Genomic DNA, 22,651 nt, shown 5'->3' on the forward strand with positions numbered 1-22,651 from the left:
TTCAGACATGCGCAGTTGACGTCGCTTGTTGTGTTTACTTCTCCCCTGTACGCTTTTAAAACTTTACCGTTGAATATCTTATCAAAACACAAAGTCTCTGATAGTTTAATACTTAAACTGCGAAGACTGCAACGGAGTTAAGGATTCCACCGTTTTATTGTTTTTCTTTTCTTCGACTTAGTGGTAGAAATGCTATTTTTTCGTACTGTTTTGTCATTCATTGCGCGTGGTTTTTATTATTTGGAATTTCGAAACGGACAAGTTCAAGAATTGGCATCGTAGTTTCAAGGCAAATTGAGGTTTGGAGTCCACTGTTGTTCGTATTAAAGTTATTTTCATGTTTTTAACGCGCGCTCGAGATGTAATGGAGGATTGAAATATATCGACTGAGTAAAGCAAGCACTCGATGCTCGAGGTAAGATTATAAACTAGGTTATCTTGACCCTTTCTTGGGGGTGTTGGTGGTAATGGGTCGATTAGCTTACATTTAATATCGCCCACCCAAGATCGAGAGTGAACTCCGGTTTATTCGTCAACAGGAACCAAAAGCAGTTAATTATCAATCACTTCTTGAGTTCTCGGTGGTACTATTGATGATGTTTGACTGATATCGATTGTTAAATCAATGCTTATTTCTTTTGGGCGCTTTGAATGTGGAGGATCGACCAATACACTGATTCTTTTTCGACCACACTGCATATTTATATTTGTGTTGGTCCAGATTTAGAGGCTCTGACAAGTTGCCTGTATGTGAAAAAAAATTCCATCGGTGTAGATATTTAATAGGGGCGAAGAAAAACGTTTAAAGAGGAGAGAGGATTCATTACGGGTCAGATTTGTACTACTTATCTTTTACACGGAATAAGGAAAGACAGGATAATGAACTTGGCACATTTTTAACAGTTCCAGTGTTTAAATCTAATTTATTACTGTTATGCATTGTACACTAACTGTATGTAACATAACATTGGCTGCATCACTTAGCTTTGCCCTTCCTGTACAAAATGATTCACCTAATGTACAAGAACACCTATACACAAGTCATGTACTTATCACATTAAAAGTTACCTACTGCTAATGATAATTTAATTGTACATGTGCAACATTAAAGTGATATAATCTACATGTAGTTAAATATTACATTTATTATGGTCTTAAACTGCTGTAGTGAAGTGACAGCATTTCAATGTTTGTTTAATATTCTACTAAGCTACAGTCATGCATAACAATTTAAAATCAGATATATTACAGCTTCATTTACCTACTGTTCATTTTGAATGTAATGTTCAATTCATTTAATTCAAGATCCAATACAACATGATTAAATACATGCATGTCTCAGCTTTGGCTCCATGCACTGTACTTAATACCCTGCAAAACCAGTTACAATGTTGCAAAGCTAACATACTACGTACACTAAAACTGATATTGAGCTCTGTTCATTTAACTGAGGTGGCATAGACAACATGCTTTTATCAGGTGAGTTCTAACACGTTGCATTGAAACATTTATTAATTTTTAGATGTGTCTCTTTGTGTAAAAATGCATTCATGTTGAGGTACATTTACTTCATGCAGTGTGGGTCAGTGAAATCAGTTCTTATGTACAAATCTAAAATGTTTAAAAATTACTGAGCCTTCCCCATGACTACTTTATTCTTCATGTGTAGGCAATGGTGTAATATGCACAGTCATGTGGGACCTGGAAAGACAAGTAGTTGGAGGTTGGAAGACATTTGGAAGGTTTTGTAAACACAACTGGCATTCTCTTGGTAGATCATAAATTGGTAGCTCCTCCCCATAGTTCCACACCTTTAGCGCTGGTAGCTGCATGAGTCTTGGAACTTGTCCATCAGGTGTACTGGTAACTCCCTCAATTACTGTTGGGCTGAATGACCTTTGTCCCTCCAGTGCAGATGTTCCCTTGGCAGAAGCTTTCCAGTGAAGTTTAAGTTTGTGACCATCAACTTTTAGTGACTGAATCATATCCGGTAAGTCATTGTTTACTTTCTTTTCTATCCAAGCTTTAGGGTAAACATCCTTGGCTGTAAGTGGCCCATGTGTGCTGTTTTCTCTAATCTTGTTTAAGTTCTTTCTTGCCTCTTGCAAGAGGTCTGTGGTGAGCATTTGGGCATATTTTTTCATTCTTTCTTCATGAACTTCACGTGCGGCTTCTGTGGTCCTGGTCTTGGTTTTTCCACTGTGCAGAATGTTCTCAACAAATGTGATTGAAGCCTGTTTTGATAACTCTGACATGTTATCACTAAGATACAGTTGCGAAAGGTTGAACTGTCTTTCTGCAAGAACATTGTTAACTGGAAGACTGAAAATGTGCTTGGCGTAGAACTCAAACAGGTTTGGAGTGGCTTCTTTACTTATGAGTGAGCTCTGTTGTGATAAAGCCATTTCTTTGATCTCACATAGCAACTGGGGTTCCTTTATTAACAATGAGTGGCCCATTTAATTAATCCAACTCTGTCCTTAGAGACCAATGTGAGAATGTTCTGTCCATGAACATGAAAGGGAATGTTCACTGACTTTTCTTTTTGATTATCAGATCTGACTGGAATTCCAAGAAGCTTTAAAACTGAATGTCAGAAATGACCTTGGTATCTCTGATCAGCTCCCATTCCAAACAACTTAGTAAAAGTTAACCACTCTGCTCCATGATCTTTCATTACTTTAAGTGCTTCTTGTAACATCGGCCTCTGCACTTGTTTGTGAAAATGGTCAATAGCTACTGGGTCTCTCAATGACATCTTTACCTGTTGTGATGTTACAAGAAAATGTTCTGATGGAGACTTCAACATTTCACTAATTAAAGTTTCGTGGTGCTTGAAAACAGTTGCTGGCCATAACTAGGCAAGGTAACCACTGGAAAAACCAAGTTCTGTATCACTAGCTTGGGATGTGTTCAGAGATGGAATGATGAACTTGTCAAGGAATTCAAACAAAAACTTGATTTCAACTTGAATCAAAGGACTTGAGCTCATCTTAATGACATCTTGCCAAATAGTGTGGTGGCTATCTGATTTTGGAAATCTTTGAAGGAGATGCTCAGCAAGCTGTAGACAAGCTTTTCCATACTTAAGATACCACTGGAGTATCATGAATCGTGATTTTGATTTTATTGTTTTGGGAATGGCAAGAAAGCCTTTCTGCGCAGAAGGTAGATCTCTTCATTTAGGATTGAGCACACTTACCATTACACCTTTCTGCCTGTAATAAGATTTGAATATTATAACACTTGGGTTGTATTTTTATGTGGTATCCTACAGATGAGGAAGAAGTTGTGCCTAAGAAATTAAAACCCTCTGCCAAACAGACAGAAACAAAAGCAACTAAAGAGGTCCAGCAAGTTAAAGAGAGGTAACATTCAGCACTCTTTTTCATTATATTTGATATATTTTAGTACCAAACCCTTGTGTTCATTTACAACATTGGATATCATTCTAGCTAGCAGGGCTCGACACTAACGGTAGCCCACTAGCCACAGACTATAGTAGAAATTCAGTTTTGGCCAGTTGTTTTCAATTTCCACTAGCCAGTTTGGCTGGTAAATAAACTGAAATTGTCATCAAAATCTAAGATGTCACTAGCCACTTGGCTAGTAAGTTGAAAATTTAGTTTTGAGCCCTGGCTAGGGATTCCTCTGGATTCTTTACAGAATTCTCTAGCTAAATTTTAATTGTACAAGTTTTTTTTTTCTTTTTTCACTCTATGTCATCAGAGGCAGAGAATGTTAGGCTTGCCTTTGGACACTGCTTTCGTGCTAACACATTTCACCCTTTGATCTTCAGGAGTGACCAGCATTTAATTTTTCGTTACAATTAATAATTAACAACCCGTGAATCAGACAGTGAGGTCCTGAGAATGAAAGAAGCTCTTGATTGTTGAATAAATTCCAGCATCATAGGAAATGTATAGAGAATGGTATGGAGAATATGCATACTGATGTTAGGGTGAAAAAAAAAAAACAACAACAACAACAACATGAGGGAGACAGTGTAAAACAGTCACCAAGTGAGAATTTTAACACAACATTCTTGACATTATTGAAATACTAATTCATGGATTTTTGTAGTTATCAAAGAATCATTTTTTTTTTTTTATTAATATTATTTCTGTTTCAGTCCAGTCAAACCTAAAGAGAAAAAAGTGACCTCTGCTTTTGATTTCTTTGGTTCAACTTCAGTGGAAAGGGAATCCAGGAAAACATTTGCTAATAAAAGAAAACAGGTCAGTGACTAACTGCACTTCTGTGTTATTCCTTTCTTATGGGGCTGAGGGGAGGTAGCAAGGATTGGTGTGAGGAGCCGTTCCTGGTTCACCCACAAAATAATTTTGAGAAAAAATTCAGGCATCATGTGTAGTTTAAACATTATTTCACGCATCACAAAATGTAACAAGGAAAACATTAAACCTCACTATACTATGTCTTTCTGTAAAATTCAGGTATCATGTATGAATCAGACACTCTCTCATAGTAAATTGTATGTCAGCTTGGACTACAGTTAACATTTTCAGTGTACCATCTTGCAAAACCAATGGATAATGGCCAATGCCTGAGTCACATATCGTATAATCAAATTATTGATTTTAAGAATTTATTTTAGGGCATGGAGAGAGGAGATGTTGGATAAAAGTTGTAGCCAAGAATACTGTTCTTCTAGCGAAGATTAACTAACCCTGGTTTTAAACGATTCCATTTATTACACCAGCCTTCTATCAGTCACTGTACTTTTCACAAAGGAAGTTGAATATGCTTCAAAATCTAAATTACACCAAATTGTGATAGTGATATAATAAACAGTTATCCCTTACAATCAAACAAAGATATTTACCCCATGGTATCTCGCAGTTTCTCGCAGTTCCTCGTACTAGCAAATGACTCAAGTTGTATAATCATGTCTATGACGTCACCTAACAAATTCCAATTACAAATTGTTGGGGATACAATGACGCCAACACCAGAGGCCTTATAATTACACGTACATGGGATTACACCCTCCTCTACTCCAAGATCTGAAATTAAATTCTCGGTACTGCCTTTCACATATGTCATATGATTTGTACTCTGAGAATATGGCATTGAATCAATCAATATTTTTCTTGCTTGATGAGTTTCTTCTCATCACATAATTGCCACTTGACATGGAGTCATTATTGTTATGAGAAACTAGAGGATGATTCTTAAGGGTGTTGAGCTCAGTCTAGAACCCAGTCTGCTTCATCCCTTAGTTCCATGCAGAACCATCTAGAAAATGTTTTAATACTCCTGCAGAGATCTGACGAGTTTGAGGAAAGTGAAGATACGCTGAAAAATAGAAAAGAAGAATCTAAAAACAGGAGAGATAAAGGAGGAAGAGAAAATGGGAATGTGAATGGTCAGACAACAGAGCAACCATCAAAGAAAAGAAAGGAAGACTTCTCAGAGGCAAAGCTTGATGTGAAAAAGCCCTCCCCTGAAAAGAAAAAGGTGTGTAAACTTTTTGATGATCACACGTTTAAAAGTTGAAAATTTAACCATTTTTATTAATTAATGCTTAAACCTACTATTCTGAAGGTTACTCAAATTGTTTGCATCTGTGAAGCTGTTCTACTTTGACAATAGATGGTTTTTTTCTCAGATACAGAATACATGTACTTCATTGTCAACAATCCTATTGAGAACAGCTCTTGCCCTGCCAGGACAGCTCTCAGCTGTTGGAATGTATTACATACATGTATGATATACTGAAAATCCTCTATTAAGCCTACCCCCTCTAATAAGGCTCCCTTCTTAAGAGAAAGAAAAGCAGCTCCCCTGCCCCCCCCCCCTTTCCCCTCAAAAAAACAAAAATTCAAAGTCACACTCCATGTTAGTACATACAATCAGTTTACTCAAGGACTGCAATTTTAATTTTTCATGTCCTATATTGTATCCTGGTCGTGAACTGCAGGCTAAATTAATAAGCCTCCACCTCTAATAACCCACTCCCCCCAAAGTACCTGAAATAAATAAGCCCCCTCCCCCCCCCCAGCGGGCTTATTAGAGGACTTATGGAACATGTATGATATGCAGACCTGTATGATTTACATGTGTGATATTCATCTATGATATGCATGTAACCTTCTAAACCTTGAAGAGTGACTAGCAGCTAATTCCCTTTAAGAGTAATACAGCTGAGTTGTTCATTAGGATCACAAGGATAAAGGAAATGATCGCCAACCTCAAAAGCTTTGATTGTTAAACAAATTCTCCCAGTCGGCACTGAAGAAAAATGTATAGAGAAGAGGCTAACCGCCTCCCGGTTAGCTCAATGGATAGAGCGCTGGACTGTTGTGCGGGAGGTCGAGGGTTCGAGCCCCGGCCGGACCAACACTCAGGGTCTTAAAATAATTGAGAAGAATTTGCTACCTTTCTATAACATCAAGAAATGGTTAGATATTCTAGTCTTCTCGGATAGGGACGAATAAATGGAGGTCCCGTCTCCTGCAGGGTTGGGGTAGGAGACGTTAATTTCCCACACACGAGATTACTGTGTGATAAATGTCCTCCCCTGGGGTGGAATTGGTGGGATATAGGGCGCACTTAATTTGGAGCCTCGCTCTGTTGTGCGACCCTCACCACACTCTGGTGAAAGTGATTAAATAAAGAGTATGGAGCATTTGACTGCTGATTTTAGGGTGTAAAGGGTTACCCTTTGTCCAGTTCCAAATTATATCTAAGTATGGACCTTTCAGGAATTACCAAAGACAACTCCTGCTAGCAAACTGGCCTCCAAAGCTACTGCATCTGCATCACCAGCAAAACCAACAACCACAATTCCGGAAACTCCAGTTAGAGACTCAAAACCAAGTCCAAAGAAAACTGTTACACCCACAAAGAATGAAAAAGATGACAGTAAGAAAACTCCAACCAAGGGAACGCCAAAGGTGTCAAGAGCAGAGGAGGCAGATGAAGTTCCTCCTTCTTTGGAAAAGAAAAAATCTGGCTACCGTAGTTTTATGGCAAGAGATGGTCCAAGGGCGCTTGGATCAAAGGAAATTCCTCAGGTGGGTTAGAAAGTCCATGATCTGATTGTTAATTCTCCTTTCTAGCTGTCACTCGTTTTCCTGTAACTTAGTGATAAGAATTTTGGTGTTACACAGGCATGTAGATCAAGATGACAACTTCTACTTGATTATTGAGTATTCTTATTACCAGTTTGCTGGATAATGTATGGATATTCAAGGGAGAGGTTACATGCTAATCACATCTGGTAGTTGAACAACCATTTCTCAAAGCTCCTAACGCAGGGCTTGACACTAACTTTTGAACCTACTAGCCAAGTGGCTAGTGACATCTTATAGTTGTTTTTAGAAATTACGGCAATTTCAGTCTGTTGACTAGCCAAACTGGCCAGTGGAAATTGAAAACCACTTGCCAAAACTGAATTTATACTAGTCTGTGGCTAGTGGGCTACCGTTAGTGTCAAGCCCTGCTAATGGTTTGTTTTCCATCCTTTTGTATTCTAGTAAGAGATGTACAACAAAGGAAAAAGAAGATTGTTATAATTAAAGCTGGTTTGGAAAATCTGCTGATAAATGTCACAGAGAAATGTTTTAAACTCGTAGTTTTATTTAGGAAAAAAAATAAATGTATTTTATTCTTTTACTCACAGTTTTTCTTATCAAATGTTGGATCAATGTCAGTGTCTGAGAAATCATGCACTCGTTAGGGGTGGGGTACATGTAGGTGTGCCATTACTCAGATACCAAATGTTTATGGTGCTTCCAAACAGATGGTACTAATTTTTTTGTCCCTTCTAACTTTTCAATTTGAAAGGTATTAAGAGGCCCTCAAGGAAAGAATTATTCATTTTGTTTTGTACATCTCCTTTAGTCATGCATACTCTTGTTAATTTAATGTTTAGGGAGAAGAAAACTGTTTGGAAGGACTGACGTTTGTTATTACTGGAGTCTTAGAAAGCATTGAGAGAGATGAAGCGATTGATCTGATTCAGAGATATGGTGGGAAAGTTACCCAATCAGTGAGCAAGAAAACAAGCTATGTCGTTGTGGGACGGGATGCAGGAGAAAGTAAACTTTCTAAGGTAATGGACAGTTCAAAACAAAGAAACAGATAGAGCTTTAGAAACAAAATTGAAATGTAAAGCAGGTTATTTGTTATGGCAGTGGACATCCAAAGGTTGTGTGTGGAAGTCGAGTGCTACATGGGCTATTCCACATGAGACATGAAAATTTGACAGATTTTCAAATTCAAAATATGAGAGCCAAACTTACTTTTAGTGAAAGCTTATACATAGTTCTATAAGAATCCAAATCTAGATTGGCAGTAGTGGACACACCCAGGTTGTGTGATGCCATTGTTTTTGAGGGTTTTTATTAACCGAATAAGCCATTTTACATACCAATATCTAAATTGCTATATCTCAAAGAAATTGATTGCCATGAATCAGATTTTGAGATCTTAACTACCCACTAGGATGAGCCTTTCAATGCAAAAAGAAAAAAATTCTCAAACATTTAATGTCTCAGACGTACAAAGACATAAAAAGTGTTGCGGACGTGACCTTCAGGGTATGATTCAGAGCAACATTTATTTAATTTCTATGTAGGTTCTCAACTGTTTCAGGTCTTATTTATGTTGCTCTTATTGTTAAGTATTATGATAATTTTGACACCCAGCTTGCTCAAATTTGTCAATTATTTAAGAGATATTGGGTTGCGGACGTGACCGTTGCGGACATGACACATTTGTAAAAACCCAGAAAACCTCATAAAATTTTCAAACATGAGAAGATATGTTGATATTTAATGACAGCAAATGATAGTTATAGACATATTATGATATATGTAAAGCTATCACTTTTTTACAATTTTCCAAAAATATATAAATGCCCTTTGACCTACAAAATGACCTAGATCATCAAAGTTTTTATATTTTGTTTGTTATTTATTTCCCAATTTACAGATAAAAGCAATAAAAACAGCATTTTTACTTCAGTGGCATTACTCTGAACATTATTAGTGGTGAATGAAAAGCTCTTTCTTGAACATCCCGAAAATGTCACCTCCGCAACAAATTTTGGTCATGTCCACAATACAACATCTTTATTCTTCATATATACTATTTGTTATTTATTTCCCAATTTACAGATAAAAGCAATAAAAATAGCATTTTTACTTCAGTGGCATATTACTCTGAACGTTATTAGGGGTGAATGAAAAGCTCTTTCCTGAACATCCCCAAAATGCACGTCCACAACAAATTTTAGTCACGTCTGCAACACAACATTTTTGTTAATAAATCCATGGTAACAAGTTATTTCTATAATATCTTTTCAGATTTATGAAGCACAGTTACTACTGCATTTAGTTAGTATATGCAGTTTTTTTTAAAAAGGTTTTCAATTCACAGGAAATTTGAGGTAACCAAAAGCAATTCAAATCAATGGTTGTTTTAGGAGTCACATCCGCAACACACTTTGAAAAATTATTTTCTCTGGATCTCTAAGAGATAGTCAAAATGTTTTCTGGCAAAATAAAGGGTACTTCACGGGTAATTTTATGACATGACTAATTTCAATTCAAATAGACTGGATCTGGCTTTAGGAGACATTTAATTCCCAAATTTTGCCTCTAAATGTTACGTCCGCAACGTGGAATTGACCACATGCAGAAAGGATTGATCAGTAGTTTGAAAAGTGTTCGTTTTACAGAAACTTATGTAGGAATTCACCATTTGATAAATTGGGTAGCTTGTAAAATTCTCATTTTTTTTATCCCAACACTTTTACTTTCAAAAAATTTTTTTCCTTAAGTCATTGGCCTTCAATTGAACATTATATTTTGAGTTTATGTAAAATTCCGTGCCACCACCACATGAAAATTGGTGATTATAGTTTACAAGCAGATATTCGGGAATATTAAAACAGTCTATAAGTGAAGTGTGGAGGCATGGTGGCCTCATGGTTTGTGCGCTCTACTCCAGATCAAGTGGTCCGGGTTTGAGCCCCGGCCGGGACATTGTGTTGTGTTCTTAGGCAAGACACTTTACTCTCCCAGTGCCTCTCTTCACCCAGGTGTATAAATGGGTACCAGCAATCTAATGCTGGGGGTAACCCTGCGATGGACTAGCATCCCATCCAGGGGGGAGTAGAAATACTCCTAGTCACTTCATGCTACAGAAACCGGAGTTAAGCACCGGCCTAATGGGCCACTAGGCTCGTAAACAGACTTTACTTACTTTTACTTATATTGAGTGAAGTAGCTTGAGGAATTACTGGTAGCTTGTGACTTTGGTTTCAGTGTTTTTTTTTTTTTTGTCTCTGGTACTTCACTCTTAGGCTAAGCAATGTGGAACATCACAAATAGATGAAGATGGTCTGTTTGAGCTTGTCAGAACAAAACTGGGTAATGCGACCAGCTATGAACCACCTAGTGTGGAGAAGAAGTCTAAGAAGAAGGAGAAAGCTGAACCAATGGAGGCACTCAGCCAAGGAAAAGATCACTCTGAAGGTGATTTGTCACAACTGAGTGAAAGATCTGTGACTTCTCCAGCGACACAAACACCATCATCATCACCTGTGCTGAAAGGTGGGTGCTGCGAATTCTTTCAACAATTAACAGGAGCATAATTTCAATAGAAATTTCCTCACCATTAAAAATTAATATCCTATTGTATGGTAGTTACATTTAGCAAATACTTTCTAGGCTCTTTCTTGTGTGTGTTCAGGAGTAAGTTGCTAATGAATTTTAAGTATGTGCTGTACCAAAACAGTGGCACATAAGCCATAGGCTAGTCTGTGATGACTGATTACATATGCTAATCATTCATTTATTCATCCTCTTGTTTATCTTTTCATTTATGTATCAGTTTGCGCATTTTTCCATCCTACCATCTATGGGTCTGTGTTTGTCTGTCTGTCTGTCTTTCTATCTGTCTGTCTGTTTGTCTATCTGTCTATCTGTACGTCTGTCTATCCGTCTGTTTGTTTGTCTATCTGTCTGTCTGTTTGTTTGTCTATATTTATGTCTGTCTATCTGTCTGTCTTTCTATCTGTCTGTCTGTTTGTCTATCTGTCTATCTGTATGTCTGTCTATATGTCTGTCTTTCTATCTGTATGTCTATCTGTCTGTCTTTCTATCTCTCTGTCTGTCTATCTGTCTGTCTGTCTATAACTTTGTCTGTCTGTTTGTGTGTCTGTCTCTGTCTGTGTCTGTCTTTCTGTTCTTGTGTGTGCTTGTTCATCCTTCCAATCAATGTTTATCAGTCTGTCCACTAGCCAGCATCCCCATTCGTTCCCTTACAGCAGCGCGAACCAATCAGTTTAATCAACTATTAATTTTATCAGGTCACTCACCCTCTTTCTTATTAGCTCACCCACCCACCCACTTTACCTATCAGTTCACTTCTTAGTCCAGCTGTCTGTCCATATAATTATCTGTCCTTCCATCTTTGCACACTTTTTTAAACAAAGTTTAGTTTGTTTTCCTGTTTGTTTGTTTGTTTGTTTTGAAATTTTTGATAGTAAAGGTCATTTGTTTCCTTTTATTGTTTGTTTACTTGTCTGTTTGCTTTTATACAGGAGAACCAAGTTTGCTGTGGGTGGACAAGTATCGGCCTCGTGCTGTAAAGCAGATTATAGGTCAGCAGGGTGATAAGAGCAACATGAGAAAGCTGATGAACTGGCTGAGAGACTGGGAAAAGAACAGAAAGAAACCAGCCTCTAAATGTGAGTGTGCATCTAATTCTAGGTGTTCTTTGTACAACATCCTGTGTCATGTAACTTGTTCAACGAAGGATCAAAAGGTTGTACTCCAAGCCCAACCCATGTGATTCTGATGTATTCTTGGGTAAGGTGCTTCGCTCTCAAAATACCTCTCTTTAGCAAAGAATGTGAGTGGTTTAGGCAAAAACTCAGAGGAAGCAGATGAAATGTTAGGGATGTCAGGGCTCGACACTAACTTTTCAACCTAGTAGCCAAGTGGCCAGTGACATCTTAGAAGTTTTTAGATGTTACGACAATTTCAGTTTGTTTACTTGCCAAACTGGCTAATGGAAATTGAAAACCACTAGCCAAAACTGAATTTCTACTATTGTCTGTGGCTAGTGGGCTACCTTTGGTGTCGAGCCCTGGAAGGTAACTTGATGCGGAAAGAGGAACCTTGTCTAGCGGGAAGTATAGCAATACTGTAACATACCTGATGCTACTGGAACTTGGATAAGCTTCGAAGAGAATTGCTTTCTGTCTCTTTACCCTTCAACTCCCATCAGTGACCAAGACTGAATTTCTCCTTACAGTTTTTTTTTTTTTTTGGCTTAACCCTTTAAGGGATAAACTTTTAAGAGTTTCAAGATTTTCCCTTGCTCACAAAGAACATGCTATGTTTTTTATTATTATTTTTTTTTTTTTAAGTTTCGTCTTTCCGCTCACCTTATGCGATCGATAAGATGCTGAGATAGGGCCTTAGAGGTGTTTCATAAACTAGAAGTTATGATGTCAGAAACAGAAGTAATTATAGTAGAATAATAAATCCCCTGTTTAATGGTGTTGCTCATCACTCGCAAAATAGGCCCGCATAATTTATGTTAAACATTCTAATAAGGGGCATTTGCTCAAATTACAAGCACGCATAATGATAAATGGATAACAGTTTTAATTCAGTTCCTTTTTTTTTTCCTACAGCTTCGTTTTTCAAGAAAGACCAAGATGGATCGTCCTGTAAGGCAGCTCTTCTGTCTGGTTCTCCAGGAGTTGGTAAAACAACAACAGCAACACTGGTTTGTGAGGAGCTTGGTTTTACTTACATTGAAATGAATGCCAGTGACACACGGAACAAAAAGACTTTGGAGGAACATATATCTCAGTCATTAAGCAATAAAACCATGGATGGTTTTCTAACAGGTAGCAAAATTTCTGTAAGATTTAGAATGACGAAGGGCGAACGCTCGAAACGTCAGCTTTTAAACTCTTTACAGTGGCCAATTTACATTATTAACTAACTTGATAAAACCAAATTACCTTTTCTTACTAAACTGACTTCACTGCATCATTTTCTTAATTTCACCTTTTTGCTGCACTGTACATGAATGAATTATTGCGGTAACCTAAAATGTATCATTCTAATAAACATGCAAACTATCTTTATTTTAGCATGCTTTGTATATACGTGTCAATTGTTTTGTTCTCAACTGTACACTGCACTATTGTACAGTTCCTCTCAAAAGTAAGTTGACAGTCTCGACTAGAAACTCGATCTTTGATACTCGAAACTATCGAGAATTGAGGTTCGAGAGATCGGGTGTTGAGTATCGGGTATGGAGAGTCCAGGTTCGAGATATTGAGTGTCGAGTATCGGGTATGGAGAGTCCAGGTTCGCGATATCGAGTGTCGAGTATCGGGTATGGAGAGTCCAGGTTCGAGATATTGAGTGTCGAGTATCGGGTATGGAGAGTCCAGGTTCGCGATATCGAGTGTCGAGTATCGGGTATGGAGAGTCCAGGTTCGAGATATTGAGTGTCGAGTATCGGGTATGGAGAGTCCAGGTTCGCGATATCGAGTGTCGAGTATCGGGTATGGAGAGTCCAGGTTCGAGATATCGAGTGTCGAGTATCGGGTATCTAGAGTCCAGGTTCGAGATATAGAGTGTCGAGTATCGGGTACGGAGAGTCCAGGTTCGAGATATCGAATGTCGAGTATCGGGTAATGAGAGTCCAGGTTCGAGATATCGAGTGTCGAGTATCGGGTATGGAGAGTCCAGGATCGAGATATCGAGTGTCGAGTATCGGGTATCGAGAGTCCTGGTTCGAGATATCGAGTGTCGAGTATCGGGTATCGAGAGTCCAGGCTCGAGATATTGAGTGTCGAGTATCGGGTATCGAGAGTCCTGGTTCGAGATATCGAGTGTCGAGTATCGGGTATAGAGAGACCAGGATCAAGATATCGAGTATTGGGTATCGGGTATCAAGAGTCCTGGTTCAAGATATCGAGTATTGGGTATCGAGAGTCCAGGCTCGAGATATCGAGTGTCGAGTATCGGGTATCGAGAGTCCTGGTTCGAGATATCGAGTGTCGAGTATCGGGTATGGAGAGTCCAGGATCGAGATATCGAGTGTCGAGTGTCGGGTATCGAGAGTCCAGGTTGGAGAGATCGAGTGTCGAGTATCGGGTATGGAGAGTCCAGGTTCGAGATATCGAGTGTCGAGTATCGGGTATGGAGAGTCCAGGATCGAGATATCGAGTGTCGAGTATCGGGTATCGAGAATCCAGGTTCGAGATATCGAGTGTCGAGAGTCGAAGGTCACGAATCGAGGGTCGATCCGCAGTGTCAGTAAAGCTATTTTATTATTGCACGCAGAGCAATAGTGAAGGACGAAGTGCTTAACATGCAGCTTCTTTTTTTTTTTTTCTTTCTGTTGCGTCAGGTCACAAACCAGACCCCAGTAAACATGTTCTCCTTATGGATGAAGTTGATGGAATGGCTGGCAACGAGGATAGGGGAGGCATGCAGGTATGGGGGGGGGAAATATCATGATATTTGGATATTTACCTGTTTTCTTTCTTTTTGTGTTTGTGCTTTTTCCTTGTTTTTGGTCTTTGTTTTTGTGTTTGTGCTTTTTCCTGGTATTTGGTTTTTGTTTGTGCGTTTGTTTTCAGATTTGTTCTTATTTGATTTTTTTTGTATGTTTCTCTTTGCTTTTTGTTGTTGCTATTTTGCTGTTGCTGTTTTATTTTTGTCCGAATTACCTTTGGCCTCATTTTCAAAACGAGGCCTGGTGCTCAACCATTCATGTGGAAGTGAGTTTGATATTCATGCAAATGAAAACTTCCAGGGAAAGGATGAGTACCAGGACCGCTTTGAAAAAGAGGCCAAGGGTATCTCGGAAATGGGCTATTGAAGTCATTGTTTCAAACTCTGATTTGTCTTCTTGTTCTTCACTTTGGAAAAAAGCAACCTTTGACAAAATATTACTGTTAATTCCATTTATTCAACAGGAACTCATATCGCTGATAAAGAACTCAAAGATACCCGTCATCTGCATGTGTAATGAAAGGAACAGTTCAAAAATACGCAGCTTGGCAAATTACTGTTTTGATTTGAGATTTCAGAGACCTCGGGTTGAACAAATCAAGGTAATACCAAGCGTGCCGTTTTTTTTTGTCTGTTTGGTTGGTTGTTTGGTGTACGCCTGCATGCAGAATACATATTATATCTTCTTTCCCAGTAAAGAATTTGAAGTTAGGAATAAACAGTACTGCTCTCGTGTATTACAACACCCCCACGCGCGTGTGTAATTCATGGGAATTACACGTGCTTCCAGTGCGTGTAGTTACGTGCGTGTAGTGGTTTACACGCCTGTATTTTGATTCGTCTTTTGTAGTTGACTGCGCGGAAATGCGTGTACTCTCACACGAATGCGAACGCTGTGGGAGTTTGTATTTAGACTTAACGATTTCAAATACATGTCTCAAAGCCTTCGTCAAAGCGAAATATGAAGCTATAATGAAACTCTGACGAAAGGCTAACGCTCTAAACGTGAGCACCAGAAGGTCTCTTCGGTGGGCAATTTGCAATGTCAACTCTGTTGATAAACCAAACTACAAAGTCTCCTACTGCGGGATACATGTTCGTTTTGAAAGTGTCGGCCTTCAAGTCTGATCTTACATATAAATGGAGAATCAAAGATGTGTTTGTTTTTCAGGGAGCCATGATGAGCATAGCATTTAAGGAAGGACTCAAGATACCACCCCAGGCCATGGAGCAAATTATCGTGGGCGCAAACCAGGATGTTCGACAGGTAAATTGACAAAATTAACTCCACTGACATATGGATAGAGCTGCTTTTTTGCATTCAACTACCTAGCACAATTTAGCGAGACTCTCTCCCACCCGAGTACCGATCAAAAGTAAGTTGATACTGTGTTTCAAAGTAGTATATTTTTATGCTACATAGCGACATAGCCTAAACAAAGAACAATGGAACTTCCATTGTAGAGCTTTTGATATGGAAGCGGGTGAGAAAATAGCATATTGAAGAAGAAAGGTGTGTGTTGAAAACCTGAAGTTCTAGGCAAACAAGAGGGGGGAGGGATTGTTTAAAAGAGGGAGATTTCTATAGTGGTTAGTATGGGGGTTCCAACGTGTTCACCGTTGCTCAAGACTTAAAATAGTGATCTCGTGATTGTTTGCTCGCGTTTTTTGTTTTTTGTTTTTTGTTGTTGTTTTTGTTGTTGCTGTGGATGTTTTGGTGTTGTTTTGTTTTGGTTTTGTTTTTTCCTTCTGGTTTGTTTGTATGTTTGTATGTTTGCCTTTGTGCTGAGCTAAACTTTCTTCAAATGCGAGAAAATGAAAAAAAAATACTAAAGAAGTAATAACAGGGAGGGAAAAGTTAACGAATTAGGGGAGTTCAGGATTCAATTAGATTGAAAATGGTTTTTGCCGCAGGTTCTTCATAACTTATCAATGTGGACAGCTAAAGAAAAGTCGCTTAACTATGACCAGGCAAAGGAAGAGGCTGCTAAAGCGCAAAAAGACATCAAAATGGTAACAAGTTTATCATCGAATGGTGATAAATTATTTATTGTATTTGTTTAAGATAACATTCTGTCCATGTCTAAACCGTTGCGATTCGTCTACGGTCGTTGACGAATCGTCACACCGGAAGTCGAGAGGCATAAGTAATATGTGAAAATGAGTACCATGGTTCGACGGAAGTTGAACCGTGTGTTAACGGAAGTCGAGGGGCGTGAGTAATGAGTGAAAATGAGTGTCATATATGAGAAAATGATAACATTAACCTTTCACGTTCTTAAGGCGTGAAACGACTGAAAGTCCATCGTCAGAAAATTATAAAAAATTCAGGGGTAGAAAATGTTGACGAATCGACACGATTCGCACGGGTCTACTCGATAAGTTGAGTCGATTCGTCTCACCGGAAGTCGATTCGCAGAAGACAATCCACGACTCAAGCCTCACGACTAACCCTGCAGATTTAGTCGCCGTTACTTTTTACCGGTGACCATTGCGGCCCAAACGGTAGCAGCTTGTTGGACTACAGGCTGGTTTTAAGTCATATATAACAGTTGCATGGTTTAGAAAAAAAGTGACAGGAGGCCTTTTGATCGTCAGGGTGCATTTGATGCCGTGAGGAGACTTCTCTCTGGAGCTGAAAGTTCGAAGATGAACTTGATTGAAAAATCGGACATGTTCTTTTGTGATTACTCCATGATGCCTCTCTTTATGCAAGAAAATTACCTCATGGTTGAACCAGGCCAGGGCCGGTGAGTTGAGATCTCAGTACTTTTGTTATTCGCTTAAGTTATTAGAGCAATTTTCAATTCACTTCCGAAAGTAATTCGGAATTTTTATGGTATTGCTCCACTCCGCTTTGTCATTGAATTAAGGAGGCGGCGTGGCCGAGTGGTTAGGGTATTTTGAACTTGTAATCCGGCGGCCCGGGTTCGAGTCCTCCACCCTCTACCCGCTGGATTTGTTCTCGGTTGCCCCGAGTTTAACTCCTCGGCTGCGTAAATAGCCTACTGGTCTGCCTCCTTCCAGTGGGGATTTTTCATGCACTTCATGTTTATTTAAAATCTTTGTTTGATTTATTTGAGGGCTACAAGTTCATCAGTCGAATTACTGTTATGTGTTACCCTCCTTAAATAAAGTTGTTATTGTTATTATTATAATTATTGGTCCAGAAAACTCACGTTATCCTCTCAACCAGTCAGATTCAAAACTTAAACCCACCGCGACTGCGTTTTTCCGCGCTTTGAGCTTTGAAGAGTAAAGAAAGCAGGAGGGATTGGATTAGGTCTGGTCGAGAACGACCCAAACCTCCCTCGTTTTCGCTCGGCCACTTCTATGGCGCCTTTACTATTTCGTTCTGTTTTACGAACTGAATGTTTGAAGCAAGTCAGTCATTTACCAACCATTCATTGAAACTTTTTAGGTTAACTAATAAGTTCATTTAGGGAAAAGACACATCCTCGTTAAAGAGTACTTACGAAAGTGGATTGATTCGTAATTTCGATGTTATTCTTATGTTTTTTTTTGTTTTTTGTTTTGTTTTGTTTTTTTCCATGCGTGATTGCCTTATCTAGTGGTGATATAAAGAAAACGCTGTCACTCGTTAGTCAGACAGCCGACTCCATTTGTGATGGAGATTTGGTCGAAAAACTCATCAGGCAAGGAGGCAACTGGTCCATGTTACCCATGCAGGTACGAGATGGCGCTTGACAAAATTTTGCCTTTGTGATTTGGGTTTTTATTACAATCCCTGTCGCTCTTGTCGTTCATCCACAGGGAACTAACCCGCGTAGCTGGCGTAGGAGAAATGCCACCCCCCCCCCGCCCCCCCCCCCCACACACACACACACACTAGGCATAAATTCGCAACATACCGAGAAGTATAAATTCCTTGGTTCGTGTTGCCCGCTTAACCCTTTTTTCCCCTAACATTAGTAGGATATGTTCCCATACAAGGTGCTAAGGAGAATTGGTCCAGCAATCTAGAACGTTTTTAATTGGTGATCATTTCCTTTATTCTCCTGACCTTAATGTGTGATTCAGGGGCGATATTGTAATGAGAAATTAGATGTAAGTCGCTCTTAAGAGGTTAAATGGTTAAGGCAGAGAGGAATAGCGCGAACCTCTCTGTCATGCTTATACTCGCTCAATAAATGCCCATAAGAATAAAAAGTAGCAGCCAAGTAACATTCCAGTTTGACCTTAGTGTTGATTTAGCGCTGCTGGATTTTTTTCAGGCCATGTTTTCGTGTGTGATCCCGTCAACCTTTATAAGTGGGGGAATGGGTCAGAGGATCGAGTTTCCTCAGTGGCTGGGAAAAAATTCCAAATATGGCAGGCTAGACCGCATGCTTCAAGAATTGAAGGGTCACATGCGATTGAGGTAAGGGTATTTGTGGAATGTGACCAGTGTAATAAAGAGCATGTCGATCAGGGTTATCGTAGTAAACTGTCAGAATAAAATAGAGTAATCAAAGGTAGCCAATGAGACGCGGAAGTAGAAACTGGAAAATTTCCTGAAGTGCGAAAAAACGCAAATAATTAAGACGCGTTTTACGTGTATTCGGTACAAAAGATTTTGGCAGTTATTGTTGTTGTCGTTGTTTTTTGTTTGTGTTGTGTGTTTGCTTTTTTAGCAGTCTGCATTAAGCATCAAAGCAAAACCAAAGCCTTTCTCACTCCTAAATTCGTATTATCATTGTTATCGTTATCAGTATCATTATTCGTTGTCATTATTATTACTAGTAGTAGTAATACGTATTGTTATTGTTATCATTGCATTTGATTTTATTTATTTATTCATTTTTTTTTTCTTTTTTGTATTTTTTCGTATTTTAATGTTTATTGATATTTTTTAGCACATCCGGAAGCAAGTTGTCAATGAACATGGACTACATTCCTTATCTCAGAAAAGTCCTCACCAGCCCGCTTATGACTCAGGTATGTTCGACGGAAACTCGTTTCTGGTGTGAACTTGCTCACTTGAAAATCAATCAATCAATCAATTTATCAAACAATCAACTAATAGGCCAATTGACAGTTGTGTAGTTAGTTGCCAAGCCTTTGATTTGGAGTGAGGCCGGAGATGACCTTGTTTTGATAGAGATCAGTATCTGGCTAGCAGGATAACAAAGTAATTTACATTAGAAAATCACCAACGTTTTTATTATAACCAGGTCACCCTTGGCCTCAATTCTTTTCAAAGGCTTGGCACCCAAGCATTTAACTGTAAAATGGACTATTCATTAATGGATTGACCAAGCAATTAGTCTGATTTATTTTAACACGTTCTCGGAACTGTCATCTCATTACTGTTTACTAACCATTTACATCCTAATCTATATATATAAATCTATATATAAAGTGTGACTTGATTTTCGTAGAACAGTGCTCAATACATAGAAGTAGAGCGAAGTATATATTGTGGGAGGAAAATATATATATAATATATAATTTTTTTTCCATACTCTCCGCATTTTCTTTGGCACTAAGAAGGAGAATTCGTTTGACAATCGTGGATTCTTAGTTTGGTGATCATTTCTTTCATTCTCATTGTCTTGATCCCGTTTCTACACTTAGGAATCAGACCAGATTAATTCTGGTGTGTCCAGTGTCATTCAAGTCATGGAGAACTATGATTTAACCAAAGAAGACTGGGATTCTATCATTGAGGTTGGTCAATTTGAAGGACAGAGAGATCCAGTCGCGTCGATTCCTTCAAAGGTTTGTGCATTCCTGTTGGCCGCTAAGACATGAAAATGCGTGGTGTTTAGATTTCAGTGGTGGAGTCATCCGTGGTGTATTTGGGGCAGTGACGACTGATTGCCTTTTTTTTTCTGAGCTTCCCGTGATAAATCCCAAGTTTAAAATTGCCCTGCAGCTTGCTCGCCAGCTACATTACTTTATGTTCTTTATGAGTAACTTGGGAAAATGTCATTTATAATCGCTTTGAAATTTTTATGACATTTCTCTTTAGGTGAAAGCAGCGTTCACACGAACTTACAACAAAGAAAGTTTTAAGACACCTTACGCCATTCGCACGGCGCCAAAGAAGGGACGGAAAGGCGGAGCAGAGGACGGACAAATGATGGAGGAAGAAGGGGAAGGAGATGTGGTTGAACAACAGGACGACGACGATGATCTGGAGAATAACCCCATGATCAAGGCGTCAAAGAAACCAGCCAAAGCAACAGCAAGGGGTGGGGCAAAAGGCGGAAAATCAAAGGAGGGTGCTAAGAAACAAGCGCCTACATCAAAGGGAAAAGGACGAGGAAAAAATAGAAAATGATAGGTTTGTGCGGGGAGGAGCACCTCACTGGGAAAATAATCGACTGGGAGGACAAGGATCGATTTTAAAATGTATAGCAATGGAATAATAGCTTTAGAGCGGATGACAAAAGTGAAAAATTTCAAGGAAGCCGAGGCGTGTCTTTCATTATTTTCTGCGATTTGACTGCTTGGAAAGATGTGTACATCCAGCCATCCGCGAAATTCTAACCAAGAAGTATGATTCTTTAATCCAGGTCTTCCTTAGCGTTGCCTTCCTGACTGCTTGAGGTCTCTGTCATCCGAAACATACAACGCACACTATAAAACACGAGCAATGAAAAAGTAGACCCGATGCTAAAATTACAGCGACGCATCATGCCGAGAGGGAATTCCTATTCAAAACTATTCCACTTAGAAACGTACGTTTCTGTGATTTCAGATTTGAGCTGCAAGACGTTTGTGAAACGATTTCATTATCCATGGTCTAAATCTACCATCGCTTTTAACTCAAATACCTGAATTACACGTGTGATGGGGATCAAGGAGGCATACTTGTGTCGCCCAGGACTTACATAGGTGGCTGTATAATTGTTCACTAACTTTACCCTCTTTTGACTCTGTTTGCGGAGCAAAAACTTTTTTAATTTTCGTTTTCTTTTTTTTGCCGTCTCACGCGTCCGCTTCCCTTTTTTTGTCAGCTGAATAGTTCTGAATGGATGAAATAGATGAGAGCAAAGCTGCTCGAAATGTCAAAATAAAATTAAAAAAATAACGACAACAACAAATATAAAAAAAACAAGACGAAGCGATGAGGCATCAAATACTTTGTAGCACTCACGCGAAAATAACATGGCTGAATTTTATAACCGTATAACTATTATCTTGACACCAACTTTCACCTTTGATGGTGTTATGAATTTTACATGCACCACTACCATACATTTCTTTTTTCTTTTATAAAACTTTGACTCGTAAACAACGTTGTTCTGTTGGTGTAACATTTTATTTCTTAAAAAAAAAAAAAAAAAAAAAATTGTTTAGCCACTTTATGTACTTTACAGTCCTCCGTCGTGTCCTGTTTCAGCTTTGTGCGAACTCTAAGAGTGACTAACATCTACTTTCTCCTTACAATTTCCCCTCTGAATCACACATTAAGGTCAGGAGAATGGAGGAAATGATCACACGAACTAAAGCAGCTCTTGATTGTTAAACAAATTCTCCTTGTCAGCACCTTAGGAAATGTATAGAGAACAGTATGGAGAATATGCATGCCGATATTAGGTTGTAAAGGGTTAACTCTGTCCAAGAGATTATAAAACTCGAGCGCAGACAAGCCTGAGGGGGTGTAAGCGCACAGTATGGAAAATTCCATTTTTATACTTGTGACAGCCTATATTATATTTTTTGAATTCGTAACGTTTAAGCACGTGAGAGAACTCGTAGAACGTGATATTATCCATGTTTTGTGTCGAGAATCATGATGGATAACTAGGAACAAAAATTCATACACCGTAGTTTCTCTGATTTAGTCCAACCCCTCGGTCTTTATAACTCGTAAGGATCAGCTGAAATTTAACGGACAAAATTAAAGTAAACAAGAGCGTTAACCTGTAGTTTGTTTTGTTTTTGTTTGTTTCTGCGTTTTTCCGTTTTTTTTTCTTTTTTTTTGTTTTTGTTTTAGCTCTGTTGATTGTTGGTTTGTTCGCTTCTCCATTTGTTTGTTTATCTTTTTTTTTTTTTTTTTTTATTTTCTCCAGTTCTTTGTGTTTATTTGTTTGTTTGTTAGGTTAGAATGGAGTGAGGAGTTCATGCCACTGCCTTTTTGCTGTCATTTGCTGTCCAATTTGCTGATCACCAAATAA

General features: G+C 38.7%; 2 protein-coding genes across 7 annotated transcripts in view; one reads left to right on the forward strand and one right to left on the reverse strand.

Annotated features, from left to right (window-relative positions):
* Nucleotides 1-22,651, reverse strand: part of LOC111319198 (uncharacterized) — a 99,239-nt gene that overhangs the window by 38,887 nt on the left and 37,701 nt on the right. The gene's annotated exons all lie outside the window — the stretch shown is intronic.
* LOC148737065 (replication factor C subunit 1-like) lies at nucleotides 29-22,166 on the forward strand. 6 transcript variants are annotated; one of them, XM_088747773.1, is made up of 22 exons: nucleotides 29-415; nucleotides 1,670-1,990; nucleotides 2,208-2,354; nucleotides 2,557-3,168; nucleotides 3,278-3,368; nucleotides 4,133-4,238; nucleotides 5,284-5,478; nucleotides 6,726-7,037; nucleotides 7,898-8,077; nucleotides 10,334-10,583; nucleotides 11,576-11,722; nucleotides 12,677-12,895; nucleotides 14,416-14,501; nucleotides 14,987-15,124; nucleotides 15,694-15,789; nucleotides 16,437-16,535; nucleotides 17,121-17,272; nucleotides 18,095-18,212; nucleotides 18,758-18,903; nucleotides 19,379-19,460; nucleotides 20,100-20,243; nucleotides 20,497-22,166. In XM_088747773.1, exons 4-22 carry the CDS (start codon nucleotides 3,108-3,110, stop codon nucleotides 20,806-20,808), a joined length of 2,934 nt encoding a protein of 977 aa, XP_088603899.1. In that variant the 5' UTR covers nucleotides 29-415; nucleotides 1,670-1,990; nucleotides 2,208-2,354; nucleotides 2,557-3,107; the 3' UTR covers nucleotides 20,809-22,166. The 6 variants fall into 6 exon arrangements, 5 of the variants coding, with proteins under 5 accessions (XP_088603899.1, XP_088603898.1, XP_088603901.1 ...); XM_088747772.1 differs by lacking the exon at nucleotides 2,208-2,354; XM_088747774.1 differs by lacking the exons at nucleotides 29-415; nucleotides 2,208-2,354 and adding an exon at nucleotides 1,453-1,479.

The sequence above is a fragment of the Stylophora pistillata genome, chromosome 2 (genome assembly GCF_964205215.1).
Source record: "Stylophora pistillata chromosome 2, jaStyPist1.2, whole genome shotgun sequence".
NCBI classification, from domain to species: domain Eukaryota; kingdom Metazoa; phylum Cnidaria; class Anthozoa; order Scleractinia; family Pocilloporidae; genus Stylophora; species Stylophora pistillata.

Coding starts and splice junctions, on each gene's coding strand:
- LOC148737065 (XM_088747773.1), top strand. CDS start 3,108: ATGAATCGTGATTTTGATTTTATTGTTTTGGGAATGGCAAGAAAGCCT. Junction 7,038..7,897: donor GATCAAAGGAAATTCCTCAG/GTGGGTTAGAAA, acceptor TTTAATGTTTAG/GGAGAAGAAAACTGTTTGGA. Junction 18,904..19,378: donor AAGGGTCACATGCGATTGAG/GTAAGGGTATTT, acceptor GATATTTTTTAG/CACATCCGGAAGCAAGTTGT.